The sequence below is a fragment of the Ornithorhynchus anatinus genome, chromosome 13, assembly GCF_004115215.2.
Source record: "Ornithorhynchus anatinus isolate Pmale09 chromosome 13, mOrnAna1.pri.v4, whole genome shotgun sequence".
NCBI classification, from domain to species: Eukaryota; Metazoa; Chordata; class Mammalia; order Monotremata; family Ornithorhynchidae; genus Ornithorhynchus; species Ornithorhynchus anatinus.
In genome coordinates, this window is record NC_041740.1 from 40496532 (window position 1) to 40516486 (window position 19955).

At 56.6% G+C, this 19955-nt stretch overlaps 1 protein-coding gene across 3 annotated transcripts; it reads left to right on the plus strand.

Annotated features, from left to right (window-relative positions):
- The first annotated feature begins 10292 nt into the window (after positions 1 to 10292).
- CCDC9B (coiled-coil domain containing 9B) lies at positions 10293 to 18973 on the plus strand. Of its 3 annotated transcripts, XM_029078325.2 has the most exons (12): positions 10293 to 10461; positions 11466 to 11585; positions 11856 to 11963; positions 12421 to 12624; positions 13410 to 13505; positions 13750 to 13898; positions 15068 to 15126; positions 15603 to 15656; positions 15778 to 15880; positions 16628 to 16688; positions 16772 to 17274; positions 17926 to 18973. In XM_029078325.2, exons 1-11 carry the CDS (start codon positions 10450 to 10452, stop codon positions 17261 to 17263), a joined length of 1458 nt encoding a protein of 485 aa, XP_028934158.1. In that variant the 5' UTR covers positions 10293 to 10449; the 3' UTR covers positions 17264 to 17274; positions 17926 to 18973. The 3 variants fall into 3 exon arrangements, with proteins under 3 accessions (XP_028934158.1, XP_028934157.1, XP_028934159.1); XM_029078324.2 differs by having other exon boundaries at positions 16772 to 18973; XM_029078326.2 differs by lacking the exon at positions 10293 to 10461 and having other exon boundaries at positions 11500 to 11585; positions 11809 to 11963; positions 16772 to 18973.
- Positions 18974 to 19955: the final 982 nt, after the last annotated feature.

Below are 19955 nucleotides of genomic sequence, written 5' to 3' on the forward strand. Positions count from 1 at the left end.
CGCCGCCGCCGCCGCCGCCGCCGCCGCCGCTGTCCGGGCGCTGGTGCTGAAGCGGCCGCCCACTGCGCCTGCGCCGAGCCCGCTGGGCGGGGGGGAGGGGGCGCTCCCCTCCGGCGCCAGCCAATAGGAAGGCAGAGCGTCAGGGCTCGTCCAATGGGAGCGGGGAGGGGCGGGGCCTCCGAGGGGAGGCCGAGCCGCAGCGGCCCGCGAGGCCGCTGGGGCGCCTGAGGTCGGGCGCCCGGAGCCTGAGTTCCATTCATTCATTCATTCATTCATTCATTCATTCATTCATTCATTCATTCATTCATAATAAAAATAATGTTGGTATTTGTTAAGCGCTTACTATGTGCAGAGCACTGTTCTTATCGCTGGGGTAGACACAGGGGAATCAGGTTGTCCCACGTGGGGCTCACGGTCTTCATCCCCATTTTATAGATGAGGTAACTGAGGCACAGAGAAGTTAAGTGACTCGCCCACAGTCACACAGCTGACAAGTGGCAGAGCTGGGATTCGAACTCATGACCCCTGACTCCAAAGCCCATGCTCTTTCCACTGAGCCACGCTGCTTCTCCGATCGCATTTCTTGAGCGCGCCCTGTGTGCACAGCACCGGACTAAGCGCTTGGGAAAGTGCCACAGTAATCACCTCCTCCAAGAGGCCTTCCCAGACTGAGCGTCCCCTTTTCCCTCTGCTCCCTCTCTGCTCCCCCTTCACCTCCCCTCAGCTAAGCCCCCTTTCCCTCTGCTCCTTCCCCTCCCCTCAGCGCTGTGCTCGTTTGCTCATTCGTATATATCTTTATTACCCTATTTATTTTGTGAATGAGGTGTACATCCCCTTGATTCTATTTATTGCTATTGTTTTTGTCTGTCTGTTTCCCCCGACTAGACTGTAAACCCGTCGATGGGCAGGGATTGTCTCTATCTGTTGCCGATTTGTACATTCCAAGAGCTTAGGACATTGCTCTGCACATAGTAAGCGCTCAATAAATACTATTGAATGAATGAATGAACGTGTCTATATTTTTTGTTAATGAGGTGTACATTCCCTTGATTCTATTTATCGTGACTAAGTTGTCTTGTTTTTGTCCGTCTGTCTCCCCCGATTAGACTGTAAGCCCGTCGTTGGGCAGGGATCGTCTCTACCTGTTCCCGAATTGTACAATCCAAGCGCTTAGTACAGTGGTCTGCACATAGGAAGCGCTCAATAAATACTACTGAATGAATAAACAATAAGGGGTGACGATCCCTGCCCGCAACGAGCTCCGAGTCTAAAGGCGGGGAGATGGACCCCCATGCCTGTTGCCGAATTGTTCATTCATTCATTCAGTAGTATTTATTGAGAAGCAGCGTGGCTCAGTGGAAAGAGTACGGGCTTGGGAGTCAGAGGTCATGGGTTCGAATCCAGGCTCTGCCACTTGTCAGCTGTGTGACTGTGGGCAAGTCACTTCACTTCTCTGGGCCTCAGTCCCCTCATCTGTAAAATGGGGATTAACTGTGAGCCTCCCGTGGGACAACCTGATTACCCTGTATCTACCCCAGCGCTTAGAACAGTGCTCGGCACATAGTAAGCGCTTAACAAATACCAACATTATTAGATAGAGACAATCCCTGCCCAACGACGGGCTCACAGTCTCATGGGGGGAGACAGATGGACAAAAACAAGACAACTTAATCACGATAAATAGAATCAAGGGGATGTACATTACAAGCGCTTAGTCCCGTGCTCTGCACATAGTAAGCGCTCAATAAATACGACTGAATGAATGAATACAAATAAACAGACATTAATACAAATACCGATCTGGGGGCTTCAGCCATCTCACCTGTAGCATGGAAAAGGTGCCGGGCCTTAGGAAATCCAAGGCTGCAAGGAGTGGGGATTCCCCCTCTCTCATTCATTTAATCGTATTTATTGAACTCTTACTGTGTGCAGAGCTCTGTGCTAAGCGCTTGAGAGAGGACAACGCAACAATAGACAGACACATTCCCTCCCCACTATGAACTTACAGTCTCCCCTTCCCCAACCCATGGCCATGGCCAGAGCCCAAGGACTCTGGAGGTGGGTGAGCCCATCAATCAATCAATCAATCAATCAATTAATGTGTGCAGAACATTGTACTAAGCGTTTGGGAGAGTACAATACACCAGGAGCGACTGTAAGCGCGTTCTCTAGACTGTAAGTTCGTCGTGAGCAGGAAATGTGTCTGTTTATTATTGTGTTCTCCTCTCCCAAGCGCTTAGTAAAGTGCTCTGCACACATTAAGTGCTCAAAAAATACCACTGACTGACTACAACAGAAGTAGCAGACATGTTCCCTGCCCATAACGAGTTTACAGCCTAGGCTGGAGGAGGATCCTGCTCTTCTGAAACTCCAGTAAATGCTTCCCCATTCCCTCTTCCTTCTTCCTCTCCAGGGGCTGCTAGATAGAAGGGCGTCAAGGACAGTGCCCAGGCAGTGTCTAGCATTGGGCTGGCAAAGGTGCCTCCTGGATCTTTCTGGCCTCCCTGTTTCTCTCTGCAGCTTCCCTGGGGGTGAGGGTGAGGGGGACCCTTTGCCTTGGCACTGCCTGTAGGACACCCCCTTCTTTGCAGCTCTGGGCTGAGGGGCTGCCCACTCTCTTGGCCTAGAGAAAATGAAAAGAAAGATATTAGAAACCGGCAACTGTTGGTGGGAGCATTTGAGTGTTTGCATGTGGGTGTGTTTAGGGGTGTTTGGGGGTCCACTTGTGTGCCTGTACAAGTGTGTTTGCTCCCACTCCACTTTGAATGATTGAAAATGTGGTCATTTATTTGCCTGCCAGTCAAATGCCACCATGGCCCTGGAGTCGGGCACTGTTCACAAGGTGAACAGGAAATAAGCCAGTTCCCCCATGCAGCCCTACTTTAAAGAATCCAGAGAGGTCATCTCAGTCATCCTTCCACCCGGAGAAAGGACCCTGCGTAAAATCACCCCGAAGGGAGGATCCTCTCTCTCGGGAAGAATCCAGGGAAGGAGGTTCCACCCTGCACGCTGGGCAGCTTCACCCCATGCATGTGGACACCAGGATGGGGCCCCTGAGCCAGGTGGCCTACCTCTCCTGTTCTGGCTTTCTGAAGCCCTCTGCCTCTCCTCCTCCCCTCCATCCTGGCCTTCCTGCCCCCCGCCTGCCTCCCATCTGGCCTCCTCGGAAATGGCCACCTTTCTCCAATCTGCTGCGGCAGGGCCCGCTGCCAGGGTAGGGAGGGGCTGGCAAGGGGCCTGGGCCTCAGGGGCAGCCAACTGGGCTGTCTGTCCAGGAGGAAGGATGTCCGGCCAGGAACCCCTCCCTCCTTCAGTCAGGGGCTCCTGGGTGCAGAAGAGGGGAGGAGGGGCGGGGAGCCAGAGACCAGGGAGGCAGAAGAAGAATAATCATAATAATTATGGCATTTCTTAAGTGCTAACGGTGTGCCAGGCACTATACTCAATGCCGGAAAAATAATAACTGTGGTATTTGCTAAGGGCTTACTATGTGTCAGTCATTGTTCTAAGCGCCGGGGTAGATAGAAGATCATAGGGATGGAGACATTCCCTGTCCCACATGGGGCTCACAGTCTCAATCCCCATTTTATGCATGAGGGAACTGAGGCTCAAAGAAGTGAAGTAACTTCCCCGAGGTCACACAGCAGACGAGGGCAGAGCAAGGATTAGAACTCAGGTCCTTCTGATTCCCAGGCCCGTGCTCTAACCACCAGGCCATGCTGCTCAGAGCTGAGGGGGGGAGAGGAAGACTGGACGGTTGAAGCAGCAGGCGGATGGATGCAGGGAGGAGAGCTAATAAAACGGTGGTATTTTTTAAGCACTTACTATGTGCCGGTCATTGTACTAAGCTCTGTGGTAGACCCAAGGTAAACAGGTTGCACACAGTCTTTGCCCCATGTGGGGCTCACAGTCTTCATCCCCATTTTACAGATGAGGTAACTGAGGCAAAAAGAAGGGAAGTGACTTGCCCAAGGTGACACACTCTCAAAGATGGGCAAACATATGCGGGAAAACATACTCTGTGGCACACAGACACACATCCAGGGACACCCACTAGAAATACATACTGGAATCAGGACACAAGTCCACCCACCCACAAACACACACACATGCACAGGCTTTCCCAGATATGCACTCCCCCACAGCCTCGGGGAAACACACACACAAACACACACAACCGGGGATACACCCCCCACAGGATCCCATGCGAAAGCAAACGTCCAGGGACACACATGAGGAGGACAAACAGACTTGGACATGCCCCCAGCTGGTGATACAACTTTTTCTAGAGAGGTTCCAAGACGTGGTTGAACATCCTGCTTTCTTTCAGGGTTGAGGGCATCCTGAAGAATTGGGGGGGGAGGGGGTCTGCAGAGGAAATGGGACGCTGGAACTGGATCGTCCTACCTGAGGAACGGTGGAGGGAGGGAAGAGAGGGAGGAAGAAAGAGAGGAAGGAAAGGAGGGAGGAAGGAAATGAGAAAGGGAGGAAAAGAGGGAGGGAGGAAGATGGGAGGTGCCAAGACTGGGGGCTATTTGTAGGGGAGGCAGGAGGAGGGGCCGAGTGCCCAGTCCTGCCTATGGTAAGGATGTGAGGGATGAGAGGGGACCGAATTAACCCTCACCTGTTCTGGATCTTTACCCCCACCTTGTACCCTCAGGGACACAATCTTCTGCCGGTGGGAGAAGTGGGTGGGCACTGGGGAACCTGGAGGGGAGGAGAAGCAATGTGGCCTAGTGGATAGAGCTTGACCGTGGCAGTCAGAAGGACCCGAGTTCCAGTCCTGTCTCCGTCACTTGTCTGCTGTGTGATTTTGGGCAAGTCACTTCACTTCCCTGTGCCTCAGTTCCCTCATCTGTAAAATGGGGATTACGACTTGTATCTACCCCAGAGTTTAGAACGGTGCTTGGCACATAGTAAGTGTTTAACCAGTATCATTATAAAAAGCAGGAAGGGGCAGAGGGCTGGGAGCTGGGAAGGACACTATATCCGGTGACTTTGACAAAGGGCTGGAGGAGACAGATCTGATGCTCCCTCTTCTATCACTGGGCTATCCAGAGTGGCACATGCCTTCCCTCATCCTCAGTGCCAGCCACGGCCCCTCCCTGCTCCTCCCTGCCCCTCCCTCTAAACTGTAAATTCGTCGTGGGCAGAGAATGTGTCTGTTTACTGTTATACTGGCCTTTCCCGAGCGCTTAGTACAGGGGTCTGCATACAGTGAGTGCTCAGTAAATATGATTGAATGAAAGAATGAGTAAATGAATGAGTCTCCCCTCCTGGGCTCCATCTTGGTGCCAGGGAATTAGCCAGACAGTGTGATTGTGCCCCTAGCCTGTTCTCCCCCTCCCCATCCATCCAGGGATTTCGTCGTCCCCTGCCAACCCCCCCACGGTAGAGAGGTTTCTCCAGGGGCCGAGGGTCCTTTGCCCTGGCAGTTTGGGAGGCCGATAGGATGGGGGAAGGGAGGAGGGCAGGGTGTGACTGTGGTGTGGGGTGGCATAGCTGTGTGTGAAGGGGAAACTTCCTGCTCTGGGTCTGGGGGAAGAATGAGGAACAGTCTCTGTCCCGGCTCCACCACTTGCCTGCTGTATGACCTTAGGCAAGTCACTTCACTTCTCTGTGCCTCAGTCACCTCATCTGTAAAATGGGGATTGAGACTGTGAGCCCCTTGTGGGACGAGGGACTACGTCCAACCCGATTTGTTTGCAATAATAATAACCATGATGATGATGGGATCTGTTAAGCGCTTACTATGTGCCAAGCACTGTTCTAAGCGCTGGGGGAGATACCAGGGAATCAGGGTGTCCCAAGTAGGGCTCACAGACTTCATCTCCATTTTACAGATGAGGGAACTGAGACCCAGAGAAGTTAAGTGACCTGCCCAAAGTCACACAGCTGACAAGAGGTAGCAGGGGATTAGAACCCACGACCTCTGCCTCTGCTTCTCCATATATCCACCTCTCTACCCCAGAGCTTCGTAGAGCGCCTGGCACATAGTAAGCACTCAACAAATACCACAATAATAACAATTATTTTTTGGAAAGGTGAGGCGAGGAGGAAACCGAGGTCCAGAGAGGGTGGGGCTGACTTCCAGGTAGAACCGAGGGGTCTTGGCCTCTGAGGAGACCCCGAGTTCTCCAAGAGGGAAGGCGGTTACCCTGGACTTCGCCCCCGAAGAGCCAGCTTGGGACGGGTTCGTTGAGCTCCGCCTCTCTGATACACTCCCGGGGCCAGGAAGCGGGGTGGGGGCGGGGAGGGAGGAGGGAAAACCCCCCTGCTTCCCGACCCAGCCCACCTTGGAGATCCCCTGCCAGGAGGCCCAATGGACCAATCATAACTTAATAATAATAATACTAATATTTGTTAAGCGCTTTCTATGTGCCACGCACCGTTCTAAGCGCTGAGGTGGATACAGGCGAATCGGGTGGGACACAGTCCCTGTCCCACGTGGGGCTCACTGCCTCAATCCCCATTTTACAGATGAGCTAACCGAGGCCCAGGGAAGTGAAATCATTTGCCCAAGTTCACACAGCAGACAAGTGGTAGGCCGGGATTAGAACCCATGACCTTCTGACTCCCAATCCGCTACGTCATGCTGCTCGAGCATGGCTTTGGGAGGCCTGGCCTCTGGGTGTCTTCTCTCTCAGCCCCTTCTATTTGGGACAACTGTGCCCTTCTCTTTAGACCTCAGTTTCCCCCCGGGGGAGGGGTGCTCTCCAGAGTGAGCAAGTCCTCATATTTGGGGACTTCCACCCCTCAGTGGGCTCTGCCTCCTCACCCTAAACCTCAGGCAGAGGTCGGATTCTGGCCGTGTGTGTCGGGGAGGGTGCCATAAAATGCTTTCCACCTCTCCTCCAAGAGACCTTCCCCGATTAAGCCAAATCCACATTTCCCCTACTCCCTCTCCCTTCTGCATTACCTTCTAACACTTGATACTCATTCATTCAATAGTATTTATTGAGCGCTTACTATGTGCAGAGCACTGTACTAAGCGCTTGAAACGTATCCACCTCACCCTCAGCCCCACAGCACTTATGTACCTATTTATCTGGAATTTATTTTAATCTCTGTCTCTCCCTCCAAACTGGAAGCCTCTCCTGGGCAGGGAACGGGTCTACCAACTTCGTTATACTCTCCCAAGTGCTTAGGACAGTGCTCTGTGCGCGATAGACACTCAATGAATACCGCTGATTGATTTGATTAATATAGCTTCCAACTATTTCAGCTCCCTACAACCCAGATACTATCAAGGGCAGCAGCCTCTCCCTGCTTCAGTGCCCATCCTCCTCACCCCCACCCTCTCATCTTCCCTTCTTTCCAAATCCCTTCGACTGTCTGCCATCCACAGCAGACCTGTAGGTTCAGAACTGTGTGTCTGGAACTGTTTCTGTAACTGTGTGCCTATTTGTAGATCTATAACTGACTGCAACTGGGTGTCTGAATGTAATTATAAATACTATATCCGCATAGCTGTTCCCGTCCTTGTCTACGGTATTTATTGAATCCTTACTTTGTGCAGAGAACCGCACTAAATGCTTGGAGGAGCACAGTTCAATGGAGTTGATTTTATATATATGTAATAATTTCTTTATGGTATTTGTTAAGCGCTTACTATATGCCAAGCAATGAATTAAGCACAGGGGTAGATACAAGGTTGGACAAGGTCCCTGTCCAACCTTGTCCAACCTTGTATCTACCCCTGTGCTTAATTCATTGGAGGTCACAGTCTTAATTCCTGTTTTACAGATGAGGTAACTGAGGCACAGAGAAGTCAAGTAACTTGCCCAAGTGGCAGAGATTAGATTATGGCTGGATTAGAACCGACATAGGAGTGGGAGGCTGGGGGGCTTCATGCCCTCCCCCAGACCCATCCCAGGGCTCTTCCCGCCCGTTGGCGGCGGACTGTCTCTATCTGTTGCCGATTTGTACGTTCCAAGCGCTTAGTACAGTGCTCTGCACATAGTAAGCGCTCAATAAATACGAATGAATGAATGAATGAATGAATGAATGAATAGTCAAAGCTCAGACGTACCCCCTCATGATGATGGTATTTGTTTGTTAAGCGCTTACTGTGTGCCCAGCACTGTTGTAAGCCCTGCAGTCCAGTCCTCTGCCTTCAGCCTGCCTCGCCCTTCGGGATCACTGGAGAAACAGTGCGGCTCAGTGGATAGAGTCCGGGCTTGGGAGTCAGAGGTCATGGGTTCTAATCCCGACTCCGCCGCTTGTCAGCTGTGTGACTTTGGACAAGTCACTTCACTTCTCTGGGCCTCAGTTCCCTCATCTGTCAAAAGGGGATGAAGACCGTGAGCCCCAGGTGGGACAACCTGATCACTTTGTATCCCCCCCAGCGCGTAAAACAGTGCTTGGCACATAGTAAGCGCTTAACAAAAACCATCATTATTTTTATTATTATCATCCTCCGGGAAGGAAAATCCAACAGGTGCTGCGGCATCGGGGTCGGGGGAAGGGTACTCCCACAGATCACTCCGTCTCCCAAGCAGCATGGTTTAGTGGAAAGAGCCCGGGCTTGGGAGTCAGAGGTCATGGGTTCGAATCCCGGCACTGTCACTGGTCAGCTGTGTGACTGTGGGCAAGTCACTTCACTGCTCTGTGCCTCAGTGGCCTCATCTGGAAAATGGGGATGAAGACTGTGAGCCTCACGTGGGACAACCTGATGACCCTGGATCTACCCCAGCGCTTAGAACAGTGCTCCGTACATAGTAAGCGCTTAACAAATACCAACATTATTATTATTAATAATAATATTAATCCTCCTTTTACCGGACGGCTCAGGCCGCATCAGGCCGGACACCTGCCGATGCCGCCGACGCCCCCTAGTGGTGATAGGAGGCCTCGCTCCAGGTTAGCAAATGGCGGGCGGGGGGGTGCGCGCGCGCGCCCCCTTGGGGCAGATAATAATAATGTTGGCATTTGTTAAGCGCTTACTATGTGCGGAGCACTGTCCTAAGCGCTGGGGGAGACACAGGGTCATCAGGTTGTCCCACGTGAGGCTCACAGTCTTCATCCCCATTTTACAGATGAGGGAACTGAGGCACCGAGAAAGGAAGTGACTTACCCATAGTCACACAGCTGACAAGTGGCAGAGCAGGGATTCGAACCCGCTGGGGTTCGATGGGGTGTGTGTGTGTAAGTGTGCTTGGAGAGGACAGAGAGGGGGTGTGTGCACTTGGGGCGGGTGGAGGGTATGTAGGTGTAAAGTAGCGTGGCTCAGTGGAAAGAGCCCCGGCTTGGGAGTCAAAGGTTATGGGTCCTAATCCCCGCTCCGCCCCTTGTCCGCTGTGTGACCGTGGACAAGTCACTTCACTTCTCTGGGCCTCAGTCCCCTCATCCGTAAACATGGGCATGAAGACTGTGAGCCCCATGCGGGACAACCTGCTCGTCCTGTATCCTCCCCAGAGTTTAGAACAGTGCTTGGCACAGAGTAAGCGCTGAACCAACATTTATTTATGTGCAGGTGGACTTCGGGTTGGTGGAGGGTGGGTCTGTATGGGTGTGCTTGGGGCAGGCAGAGGATATGGGGGTGTGGGGGTGCGTGCTTGGAAGGGGCAGAGGGGGTGTGTTGCTTGGAAGGGGCAGAGGACGTGTGTGTGAGTTTGGGACTGGCAGAGGGGGTGTGTGTGTGTGTGTGTGCTTGGGTGGGGCTGGGAGGAAACGGGGGGGGTTCGGAGGGGGGAGGACGATGGTGACGGGAGAGAAGCGGGGCGGAAGCTGGAGAGAGAGGCCTTGTGATTGTTGGGATGAAAGGAGGGATGGAAAGGGAGGCAAGAGGCTGCCCCATCCCACTGACTTCCAAACAAATCCCAGTTTCAGTCCAGTTCAAGCCTGGCCCTTCTCTAGGGCCTCTTCTGGGTGAGCAAGTCCCACCCCCAACGGCTCCTATTGCCCCTCTGTCCCAAGGGGAAGCCAGGCTGGGGCAGTTCATCCCCGGGAGAAGCGATGAGGGAAAGGGCACGTTCCTGGAGCTGTTTCTGGAGAGCTGTCGGGAGGGGTCAGCAGGCTGTCCACCTCCCTCCCACCCCCAGCTCCTCCGCCCTCCCCGACCCTCTCACCCTCTTCCACTGCTACTCTAGGGAGAGAAATCCCAGAGAGAAGCTTCCTGGCCCGGCCACCCCCCGCCCGCTGTCCCCCGCCCCTGTCCAGGGGTGGGGGTGGGCCGGGCCGGCCGGCCAGGGCCTCGGGTTTGCGGGGCTGGGCGGCGGCGGGTGAGGGAGGGCTGGTGGGGGCTGGCCGGGAGCCCAGAGGACTCTTTTATAATCACAACATGATCTCGTGTGCAGAGCGACGGGGCCTGCAGGCCGACCGGCCGAGGAGAGAGGCCGCTGAGGAGAGGCCGGCGGAGGTCCCGGTTCCTGTCCGACCCCGGCTCTCTGGGGCTCCCGGTGGATCCGGGCCCAGTCCGTCTCTACCGGCGTCACCGGCCCAGCCACCGCCATGCTCCCGGCTGTGAGTGGCATCTCTGCAGTCCCCTGGAGTGGGGCCGGAGGCTTCTCTGGGGGGCCGGAGGGAGGGAGGGCCATCTAGGGTCCAGCCCCGGGTGATGGGTTTGGTGGAGGGCTGTTCCAGGAGGCCAGCGTTGTCTGGTTGGGGGGGTGGTCCCCTGGAGAGAGGGAGCCCCCGTTGGCTAGATGCCAGATCCGGAGCTCCAAGTGTCTTCCAGAGGAATAGGGAAAGGGATTTCCCAAGAAGACCCCACTCTGCCGCCCCCTTCCTCCCCCTTCCCCGCTGGCTTCATCTCCCCACCGACAGCTGGTAGCCAAAGGCCTTGGGCGGCTCCCCTCCATCCCCACTCCGTGGTCCCTGGACCCTTGGGGACTGGGGTGCTGGGGGTGATGGGGGTTGAGGCAGGACCCCTTCTCACTTTCCAGGGCCTAGGAATCCCCCTCTCCCGCCCTCCCGACTCCCGCTCCAAGCCCCGTCCCCCCCAGCCCCTCCCAGATGCTTCCCAACCCGCAGGGGCTCAGCTGCCAAAACCATTTATAACTCCACTATGCTCACCCGGTCAGTCCGGAACAGGGCTGGGGGAGGGGCAGGGGCAGCGGTGGGGTGGCTCAGGGGAAGGAGGGGGTGGACAAGGGGGTGTCCTGGAGGGTCTGACAGAGTGTTGACAGAGGGCCTCCGCTGTCCCCTCCCCCCAAAGACCAAGGCAGACAGAAAGGGAGTCAGATAGACCCTCAGACACAGGAGGGAGGGAGGTGGCATGGGCTGGTGGGGCGAAGGATCTGTTCTCCAGGCCCCCTCCCCTCATTTCCCTGGTTGTTCCGAGGCCCAGTGGGTGCTGGGAGTCTGAGGAGGTGGGTAAGCTGAGGATTGAAGTTTCGAAGAGTGTCTCTGAGAGAGTGCCTGAGGCTCCAGGGCGAGCCTGGGCTGGGTCCTTGGGTCAGGGGAGGAGGCGGGGCAGGGGGCTGCAGATCTCAGCTAGCTAGGCCCTTCCCCCCTCCCCACCCCAGCGGCAGGGGGCTGGGGCTGGAGATCCCCTGCTGCGCCAGAAAGAGCAAAAGGATGAGGAGCTGGACCGGAGGATCCTGGCCCTCCGCAGGAAGAACCAGGCCCTGCTGCGCAGGTACCAGGTGAGCCAGGGGGCGGGGTCCAGCTGGGGGCACCGGAGCTGTGGCCGAGGGGCTCCAGCGGGCACCGGAGGAGGTGGGCGGGCCCCGGGCCTCCTCCGTCCGCTCTAGGGCTTTCTCCCCGTTCCATCCATCTCTATATTTGCCGGTCTCTCCCGGTCTCCCCTTGCCTGGGCCTCTGGGAGTCTTGGCAGAATGTGCTATCTTCCCTCTGGGTGACTCTCAGGACCGGATTTTGGTGGCCTGGGCGCTGACCCCTGGGCTGCCCCGCAGGAGATCGAAGACGACCGGCAGCGGGCGGAGCGGGGAGGCATGGCTGTGACGGCCCCTCGGACAGCCCGGATGGACGGTCTCACCATCACCATCACCAAAGGACCCCGCGTAAGCCCAGTTGCTGGAGGGTCCAGTGGTTGGGGGGGGGGTGCCTGTGTGGGCTGAGTCCATGGGGCCAGGGGGCTGTGACTCGGGGGGCCACTGGGCCCCTGCACTCAACCGTGGCAGCCAGGCCACCTGACCCAAAAGTGATGGGTTAAAAGCCCCTGGGGGAGGGGGAGGCTGGGTGGGAGCCCGTCCCAGGGTACAAACCCCCTTTGTCCCTGAGAATTTCCTGATCTGAAGTGACGAGACCCCAGTGGCATGTCCCCACCCCCACCCCATCCCCCGCCGGGCCACCTCATGTCCCTGGAATCCAGAGCTGGCACCGCACGACTCCCTGCGGTCAGAACACCATCATGGCACTGGGGGTGGGGGGACGAGGCAGGGCAGAGGGAGGCGGATCCGGGGGCCCCAACTCCCGGCCCGGGGTCCTGCCACGTGGGTGCACCCACCTTCGTCCCAGGAGAAGCGAGTGGTGCGTGAAAAATGGGTAAGCAGCTGCCCCAGCAGCCCGGGCCCGGAAGTGGACAGCGAGGAGGAGGAGGAGGAGGAAGAGGAAGAGGAGGGCGATGAGGAGGAGGAGGATGGAGAGGAGGAAGATCACACCTTCACCCTCCAGCTGGGGAGGCGGGTCCAGTTAGCGGTCACAATGGACAACAAAGCCACGGTGAGGAAAGGGGAAACTGAACTGGCCTATAGTCCTGGCGGTCCTCCCCGGGGAAACTGAGGTGGGGGGACGGCGGGCAGGGTTGGGCTACCGTGGGGGACATTTGTGCAGGGCCCAGGAAGCTGCAGCACAGGCCCTTTTCCAGAAGAGAAGCAGCATGGCCTAGTGGAAAGGGCCCAGGCTTGGGAGTCAGAGGACATGGATTCTAATCCCGGCTCCACCGTTTGTCTGCTGTCTGACCTTGGGCTAGTCAACTGACTGCTCTGTGCCTCAGTTCACTTCATCGGTAAAATGGGGATTACGACTGTGAGCCCTGCGTGGGACAGGGACTTTGCCTATCCTGATTATCTCGTATCTATCCCAGCTCTTAGCACAGAGCTTGGCCCGTAAAGGGAGCAAGTCATGGGGGAAGGGAGAAGGGAATGGGAGGAAAGGAAAGGAGAGTTTAGTCAGGGAAGGTCTCTTGGAGGAGATGTGCCTTCAATAGAGAAGCAGTGTGCCCCGATTCAGCTCGGGCCTGGGAGTCCAAAGGGCTTGAGTTCTAATTCCGGCTCTGCCACTAATTTGCTATGAGACCCAGGACAAGTCACTTCACTTCTCTGGGCCTCCATTACCTCATCTGTAAAATGGGGGATGAGGCTGTGAGCTGTGAGGCTGTGTCCAACCTGATTAACTTAAATCTACCTCAGTTCTTAGTTCAGTGCCCGGCACCTAGTAAGCGCTTAGCAAATACCATTTAAAAAAAACCAAGGGGGTGAGTCCTACCACCGACCTTCCCCCTATAGGGCAAGAGGGTGGTGAGTGCGAAGCCGCGGAGGGCCAGGAGCTGCAGCCGGGGTCGCCCCCTGCAGCTCGCCATCACTATGGAGCCTGAGCAGAAGGTGAGTTGGGGCTGACTCCGCTCTGCCAGGCACCCCCTGAAGGGTTGGGGTAGGGGGTGTCCCCGACTTCCCCGGGCCTACCACCCCACTGGGTGGCTCCCGGGTGCTGGAGACTGGCTCGCTGCTAGCTATAGACCCTAATCCCTCTGCCCTTCATTCTGGTGCCCTGCCAGTATCCTCCCTCCCCTTCAGCCTCACTGCCCTCCTCTGGGGAGGACACCCTGCCCCTCTGCTCCCTCGCCAGGCGATGGGGCCGGGGTCCCGGGAAGAGGGGCAGGAGTATGCCCGCTGGAAGCAAGAACGGGAGCAGATCGACTTGGCCCGCGTGGCGCGGCACCGCAACGCCCAGGGGGAGTGGCGCCGACCTTGGGACCTGGACAAGTCCGAGGAGATGTAGGTGGCACTGCCGGGGGCTCGTGGGCATAGGACGGTGGGGACACCGGGACAGCCTCCCTGGAATTCACTGGCTTTGCCACTCGTTCTGAGTTCTGGGCTCTCAGCCCGTTATTCCATGTTCTGGCTTGCGGGCCCCAAGTTCCGGATCCCGTCTGTGCTGAGTGTTCAAAGACCATCGTTCCGAGTTTGGTGCTCTGCCAGTCTGGACCTTGTCGGCCGTTCTGCGTTTTGTGCCCCGTGTTTTGGATCTTGCCCATTTCCCTGGGTTCTGAACCCCACGTCCTGGATCTTACCCACTGCTCTGTGTTCTGGATCCAATGCTCTGGATCTTGCCTTGTTTCTTGCTTTTTCTCTTGTTCTCCCCCCAGCTTTCAGTCTGTAAATAATTTCTGTCTGCTTCTCCTGTTAGTTTGAGGGCTAGAATGATGTGTCTTACTACCAAGACCTTCTCCCATCCACTCAGAACAGTGCTTTGCACACCATTAGGTGTTCAATCAGTGCCATTAACTGATAGATTTTTAAAAAATCTATATGGTTTTTATGGTTTTTGTTAAGCACCTACTATGTGCCAGGCACTGTACTAAGCACTGAGGTAAATACATGTTAATCAGGTTGGACACAGTCCCTGTCCCCCATAGGGCTTCACTGTCTAAATCCCCCTTTTACAGTTGAGGTAACTGAGGCACAGAGAAATGAAGTGATTTGCCCAGGGTCACACAGCAGACAAGTGGTGAGCTGGAATTAGAACCCAGGTCCTCTGACTCCTAGGACCGTGCTCTATCCGCCTGGCCACGCTGCTTCTTTCACATCTTCCCCCAGTCCACTAATCTTGAGAAGCAGCACAGCTCAGTGGATAGAGCACAGGCCTGGGAGCCAGAAGGACCTGGGTTCTAATCCCAGATCCTCCACTTTTCTCCTGTGTGACCTTGAGAAAGTCATTTCACTTCTCTATGCCTCAGTTACCCCTTCTGTAAAATGGAGATTAAGACTGTGAGCCCATGGTGGACAGGGACTGTGACCAACTTAACTCACTGGCATCTACCCCAGCACTTAAAACAGTGCCTGGCACCTAGTAAGCGCCGAAAAATTACCCCTCCAAATTGGTTCTGCCCTCGGAAGTCAGCAGGCCCTGAGTAGCTGTATTTACTGCCCTTTCCTCCCTGCAGGTTCCAGGGATCCAACGAGACCAGGGAAGCAGGCCCGCGGAAGGGGGGCAGCAGGAAGGGTGAGCAGAGGGTCCCTCCCCTGGCTCCCCTTGTCCTCATCCTCGTCCTTTGACTGTCCTCTTTGTCCCTCTCTCATCCCCATCCCCTCTCCCCCTGCTTACAGAGACTGCCTGCAAGGATCTCAAGACGCTATAGGGCCAGGAGCCCGGGCTGGTGTTTCCCAGCAGGAGAGACCAGGGCATCCCCAGGAGAAGTCCCCTTTGCAGGGAAGAGACACTCCAGTCTCTCTTGCCCCCAGGATAGAGGAAAGATTCTTCAGTCTCCCTTTTCGCTTAAGTGACTCACCTTGGGGTGGCCTGGTCCCCCAAGCTCTGGCCCATCACCAGAGCCCTGGAGTGGATGGTGGGCTCATGGCGTGGCTTCTGCCAACCTCTCCTGCCTCTTCGACTGAGGCAACTTCCTGCCCTCACACCACTTCCCCTCTCAGAGTCTCCGGCCCCACCCCTAGACCTCCTCTTCTTCCTTCTCCACCCAGGACCCCGGAGCTGCCGTCCATTCCGGCCCCAACCAGAACCTTCTGATGGGAGAGGTGAGAGAGATCAGGGGGCAGAGGGGTACTGAGATCAGACTTCCCTGAGGGGGCCGGAGGCCAGGACCCCGGCTCCTTCTTCTGGCCCCCCCCACCCTTAGCCATAAGGCATCTCTCCCAGGTGGCAGCACCCAAAGTGGACGCCCAGGACCCTCCAAAGCGATGCCAGCCACCAGGAAGAGCAAAGCCCGAGGAAAAGACAGGCTGACCGGCCGGGCCCGCAGGTACCAGGCCGCTGTAGGGCAAGAAGCAGAGTTAGGCCGCGGGCACCAGAGGGCTATCTCCACCCGAGGTTCCTCCCAACCTCTGGCCCCTCTCTGACACAGCTGTCGGGCCCCAGTCTACCTGCCCCTGGGAGTTCTGCTTCCTGCCCAGCCTGGCTGCCTGGTTACAGGTTAATGAGATGCCCGGAGAGGGTGCCGGCAGCAGGAGTGGGCCCCGGGGAGGGGGCATTGGGACTGTGGCACAATTCCCAGGGGGACCACCTGTCCCAGGCAGTGCAGGCCAGGACATGTCAAGGGCCCCGGAGTCAGAAGAGAGTCCCACAGATGGGTATGGGTGGCAGGGGAGTAAGGGAAGGAAGGGGAGAATAAACAGCAGCCATGGAGCTGGGCCTAGTTGGCATCGAGAGCGGCACTGGGGGCAGGGACCCAGGCATCAGGTCAGTTGATGAGTCACTCGATCCGTTGTGCTTGTTGAGCACTTGCTGTGTGTCAAGCACCGTACCAGGTGTTTGGGAGGGTTCGGTAGAGTCAGGAGTCATGATCCCTGCCCTCAAGGATCTTCTGGTCTAGCTGGAAAGGCAGACATTTACGGCTTGGAAGAACCACTAAGAGAAAAGCTGGAAGACAGGACTCCTGGGTCCATTTTGGTTGGAGGATTTCCAGTCCCTTAGTTTCTCCTCTGGCCTCATCGGAGTGGGGGCGGGGAAGTGGGTAGATGGGTACCTTCTTTCTGCTCTGTGTGGACAGGTGGGATGTGAAAGAGGGAGACGATGATCAGACCCACCCCAAGGAGGAGCTGGAGTGCCAGGTGGGTGAGCGGGCATGGGGCCAGGGCAGCCAGGGGCAGCAGGCACTGGATTAATTAGCAACGTTCTCTGTGCTCTGTTTTAGGGACCTCCAAGTGGCAGGAAACCCCCGAGCCAGGAGGAGGAGGAAGAGGAGGTGTGGACGCAGGGCAAGGCAGAGCGTGGCGAGCTGCAGGGAGCCCATAAGGGGCATCGCTGGGAAGCAGGGGGCATCCTCCGCTCAGGTGCCCACCTGCCTGGCTCCCCCCAGAAGAAGGCTGAATCCCCCGTGAGGGACCCCATCTCTTCACAAGGGACTAGTAACCCCTTAAGTAGGAGCAGCGGGTCCACCTCACAGCCTGGCACCAAGGAGATGGCTCCCTCCCCTTATCCCAGTGACCTAGAAGGGGGCAGAAAGCTCAATAGCAACGTGGCCGAGCAGTGCCCCTGTGCCAGCCCGGTGCAGTCCCAGAAGGTGGCGGGATGCAGGGATCCAAGGGAGGATGGCGTGGCCCAGGCCGGTGCCAGGGGGCAGCCTGGCACGGATGAGCGGCTTCTGCAGAACTGGCCAGAGGGAAGAAGCGGGGTGCGGGACTGAGAAAGAGGAAGGTGAGTAGGGCTGGTGCTGGGCCCAGAGGCCAGGGAAGGGAAGAGGGGAGTGCCATTGCCTGACTCTGGTCCCGGTGCCAGGCTGGCAAGTGGTTGAGAAACTCCCTTGGCAACGAGTCATTCGTTCTCTGGGGATGTGGGGGCCTGCTTTCCTGGGAACTTGTATGTGTAGGCCTCTCAGCTGCTGCCATGCCTGCTATCCTCGGGGCATCCCCGGCCTGGCCTCGCCTAGGCCGGGAGCTTTTCCCTCGGGGACATAGAGGTGGGAGCAGCCCAATTTGTCTAAGGCCAAATATGCCAGTTATGCCCACTTGCCCACCATCCTGTGGGGTCCCGGAACATTTCTTTTGATCTCTTTGCCAATGTGTAGTGGGCTTATATCTGGACGCCACCTCCCCACTCCCCGCTTCTACTACCCAGGGTCGCTCAGACTACAGTCCCCTCTTAGTGCTCTGTTGACTGGGAAGGGAGGCGTTGGGGATTCGGAAGACCCTGCCACTAAGGTTGTAACCCAAGGGACAGTTGACTAGCAGGGAGCGGTGCCCAGGGGGAGGGGCAGGAGTGCAGAAGATTGGCAGAACAATTGGATTTGAATGGGCATCTCAGCTGCAGGCCTGGGTTGACCAGATGGTTTCTGCTTCTGCCTTTCAGAGAGAAGAGGGCAAAGGAGGTGGGCATTTCTCTGGGCACCCCCCCGTGAGGGTATTTCCCTTCAGTATTTGGTTCCATCCTTCACTCCCTCAAGTCCTCTTCCCCCTTATTCGTCACCCATTCCTTCACACCCCTTTTCCTTCCTGGCCGCTGTCCTCAGTCTCTGACTCTGCTCCAGGGTGCCAGGCCTTTAAGGGTCCATTCCAGGGCAGACCCTCCTCCTCTTGGATGTTGCTCCACTGCTTGCCATGGGGACTTAGACCCCCAGGGGAAATTGTCTCTCTGCTTCCCTGCTTCCTCTGGTCAGGTTGTCTGTCTGTCGGTCAGCCGGCCCCAACTTCCGAACTTATGCCTGGCGGGCGGGGGAGGGAATAGTCTGGGTTGGGTGGGATGAGGTCCTGCTAGGGGTCGGGGAGGGGAAGGAAGTTTCAAGGCACAGGGTCATGTGGGGTAGAGGGGAGAGGAAGAAAGTAGGGGAGGAGGAGGAGAAGGAGGAGGAGAATGGCTACTCATGAGGTAGGCATGAGGTGGGCAGGGCATGAGGTGGGCAGGGCAGAGGCCACCTGGCAATAGTGGGATGGGAGGACCATGGGGGGTTTCTGCAGTGAGAGCGGGGAACTCGAAGAGAAACTCCCAGGACAAGAGTCATCCTGGGATAGGGGTGCTGGGATCCCAGATTCCCACAAGGAGGGCTCCGAGGGTGAAGGGCCCAGAACTTACCCATCACTGAAAGGAGAGTTGGGGGAGAATCCTGAAGGGGGCCAAGTGGAACTGTGGGCTAGACCCTCCTCGCCTCCCCTCCCCCTCATGCCCCTACCAGCTTGGGAGGGCTCTGTGTGGGCAGAAGGGCAGAAACAGCTGTGGGGAGACAGCCACTCTTTCCCTGCGGGCAGCAAGCCATGGGTCTGCTTGGCCTGGGGATTGGCAGGATTGGCATTGTTCTCCAGAAGGGGCCTGAAGAGGCTTTGTCCAGGGGCGGAGCAGAAGGCATCTTGGTTAGAGAAATACTGTACCGTGAAACCAAAATAAATTTCCTGTGGTTTCCTGACCCTGGGTGAACTCTTTTGGGTCGGGAAAAGGAAACTCAACGCTCAGACCTCCTCTCCGCTCCCGTTTCCCCTCTGGCCACTAACCGAGGGGTTGGGCAGCGGGTGTCCACTCATATCCTGGTGATCCCCAACTCTGGCCCCCATTCCCTGCCCCAGGATGGCTTTCTCTTGGGCCTGTGCCATCTCTCCACTGTGACCCATGGTGTCCACTCTTGAGCCCGAGGGACAGAGGGGATTCGAGTCTGAAGTTGGCAGGGAGTCAGGCTCCGCCTACCCTGCGCGGGCCAGGCAGTCGGGGGGAGCGGGGGGACACAGCCAGCGTTGTGAGGGGCCGTTAGAGGAGAGAACAGTGTGTTCTGAGCGGGGAATGAGAGCTGCCCTCAGGGGCTGGGAGCTGGCTCTGCCCTGACTGTGGGGGGCAGAGGGGCGGGAGAGCCACAGATGTGTCAGCTCTGGGGCCGTGCCAGGACCAGGAGATTCAAAAGCAAAAAGTTGGATGTTTCCACCTGCCCTTTTTTATATATTGGTTAAGCATTTACTATGTGTCAAACACTGTTCCAAGTGCTGGGTGTAGGTACAAGTTAATTAGGTAGCACACAGTCCATGTCCCACACGGGACTTATCATCCCTTATAGAAGGGAAAGCAGGTATCCCCATTTAACGGTTGAGGAAACTGAGGCACAGAGAAGTTAAGCGACTTGTCCGAGGTCATGCAGCCAGCAATTGGTAGAGCCAAGATTAGAACCCAGGTCCTTCCGACTCCCAGGCCGATGCCCTCTCCACCGGGCCAGGCTGCTTCTCTGCTTCCCCTGGCCCGGCCCCGACCCTATCCCTGATCTCGTCCGCGACAGGTGGTAATCCCCTGGTCCTTTGCAGCATGGCCTAGTGGAAAGAATCCAGGCTGGGGAGTCAGAGGACCTGGATTCTAATCCCAGCTCTGCCACTTGCCTGCTGTGTGACCTTGAGCAAGTTACTTCACTT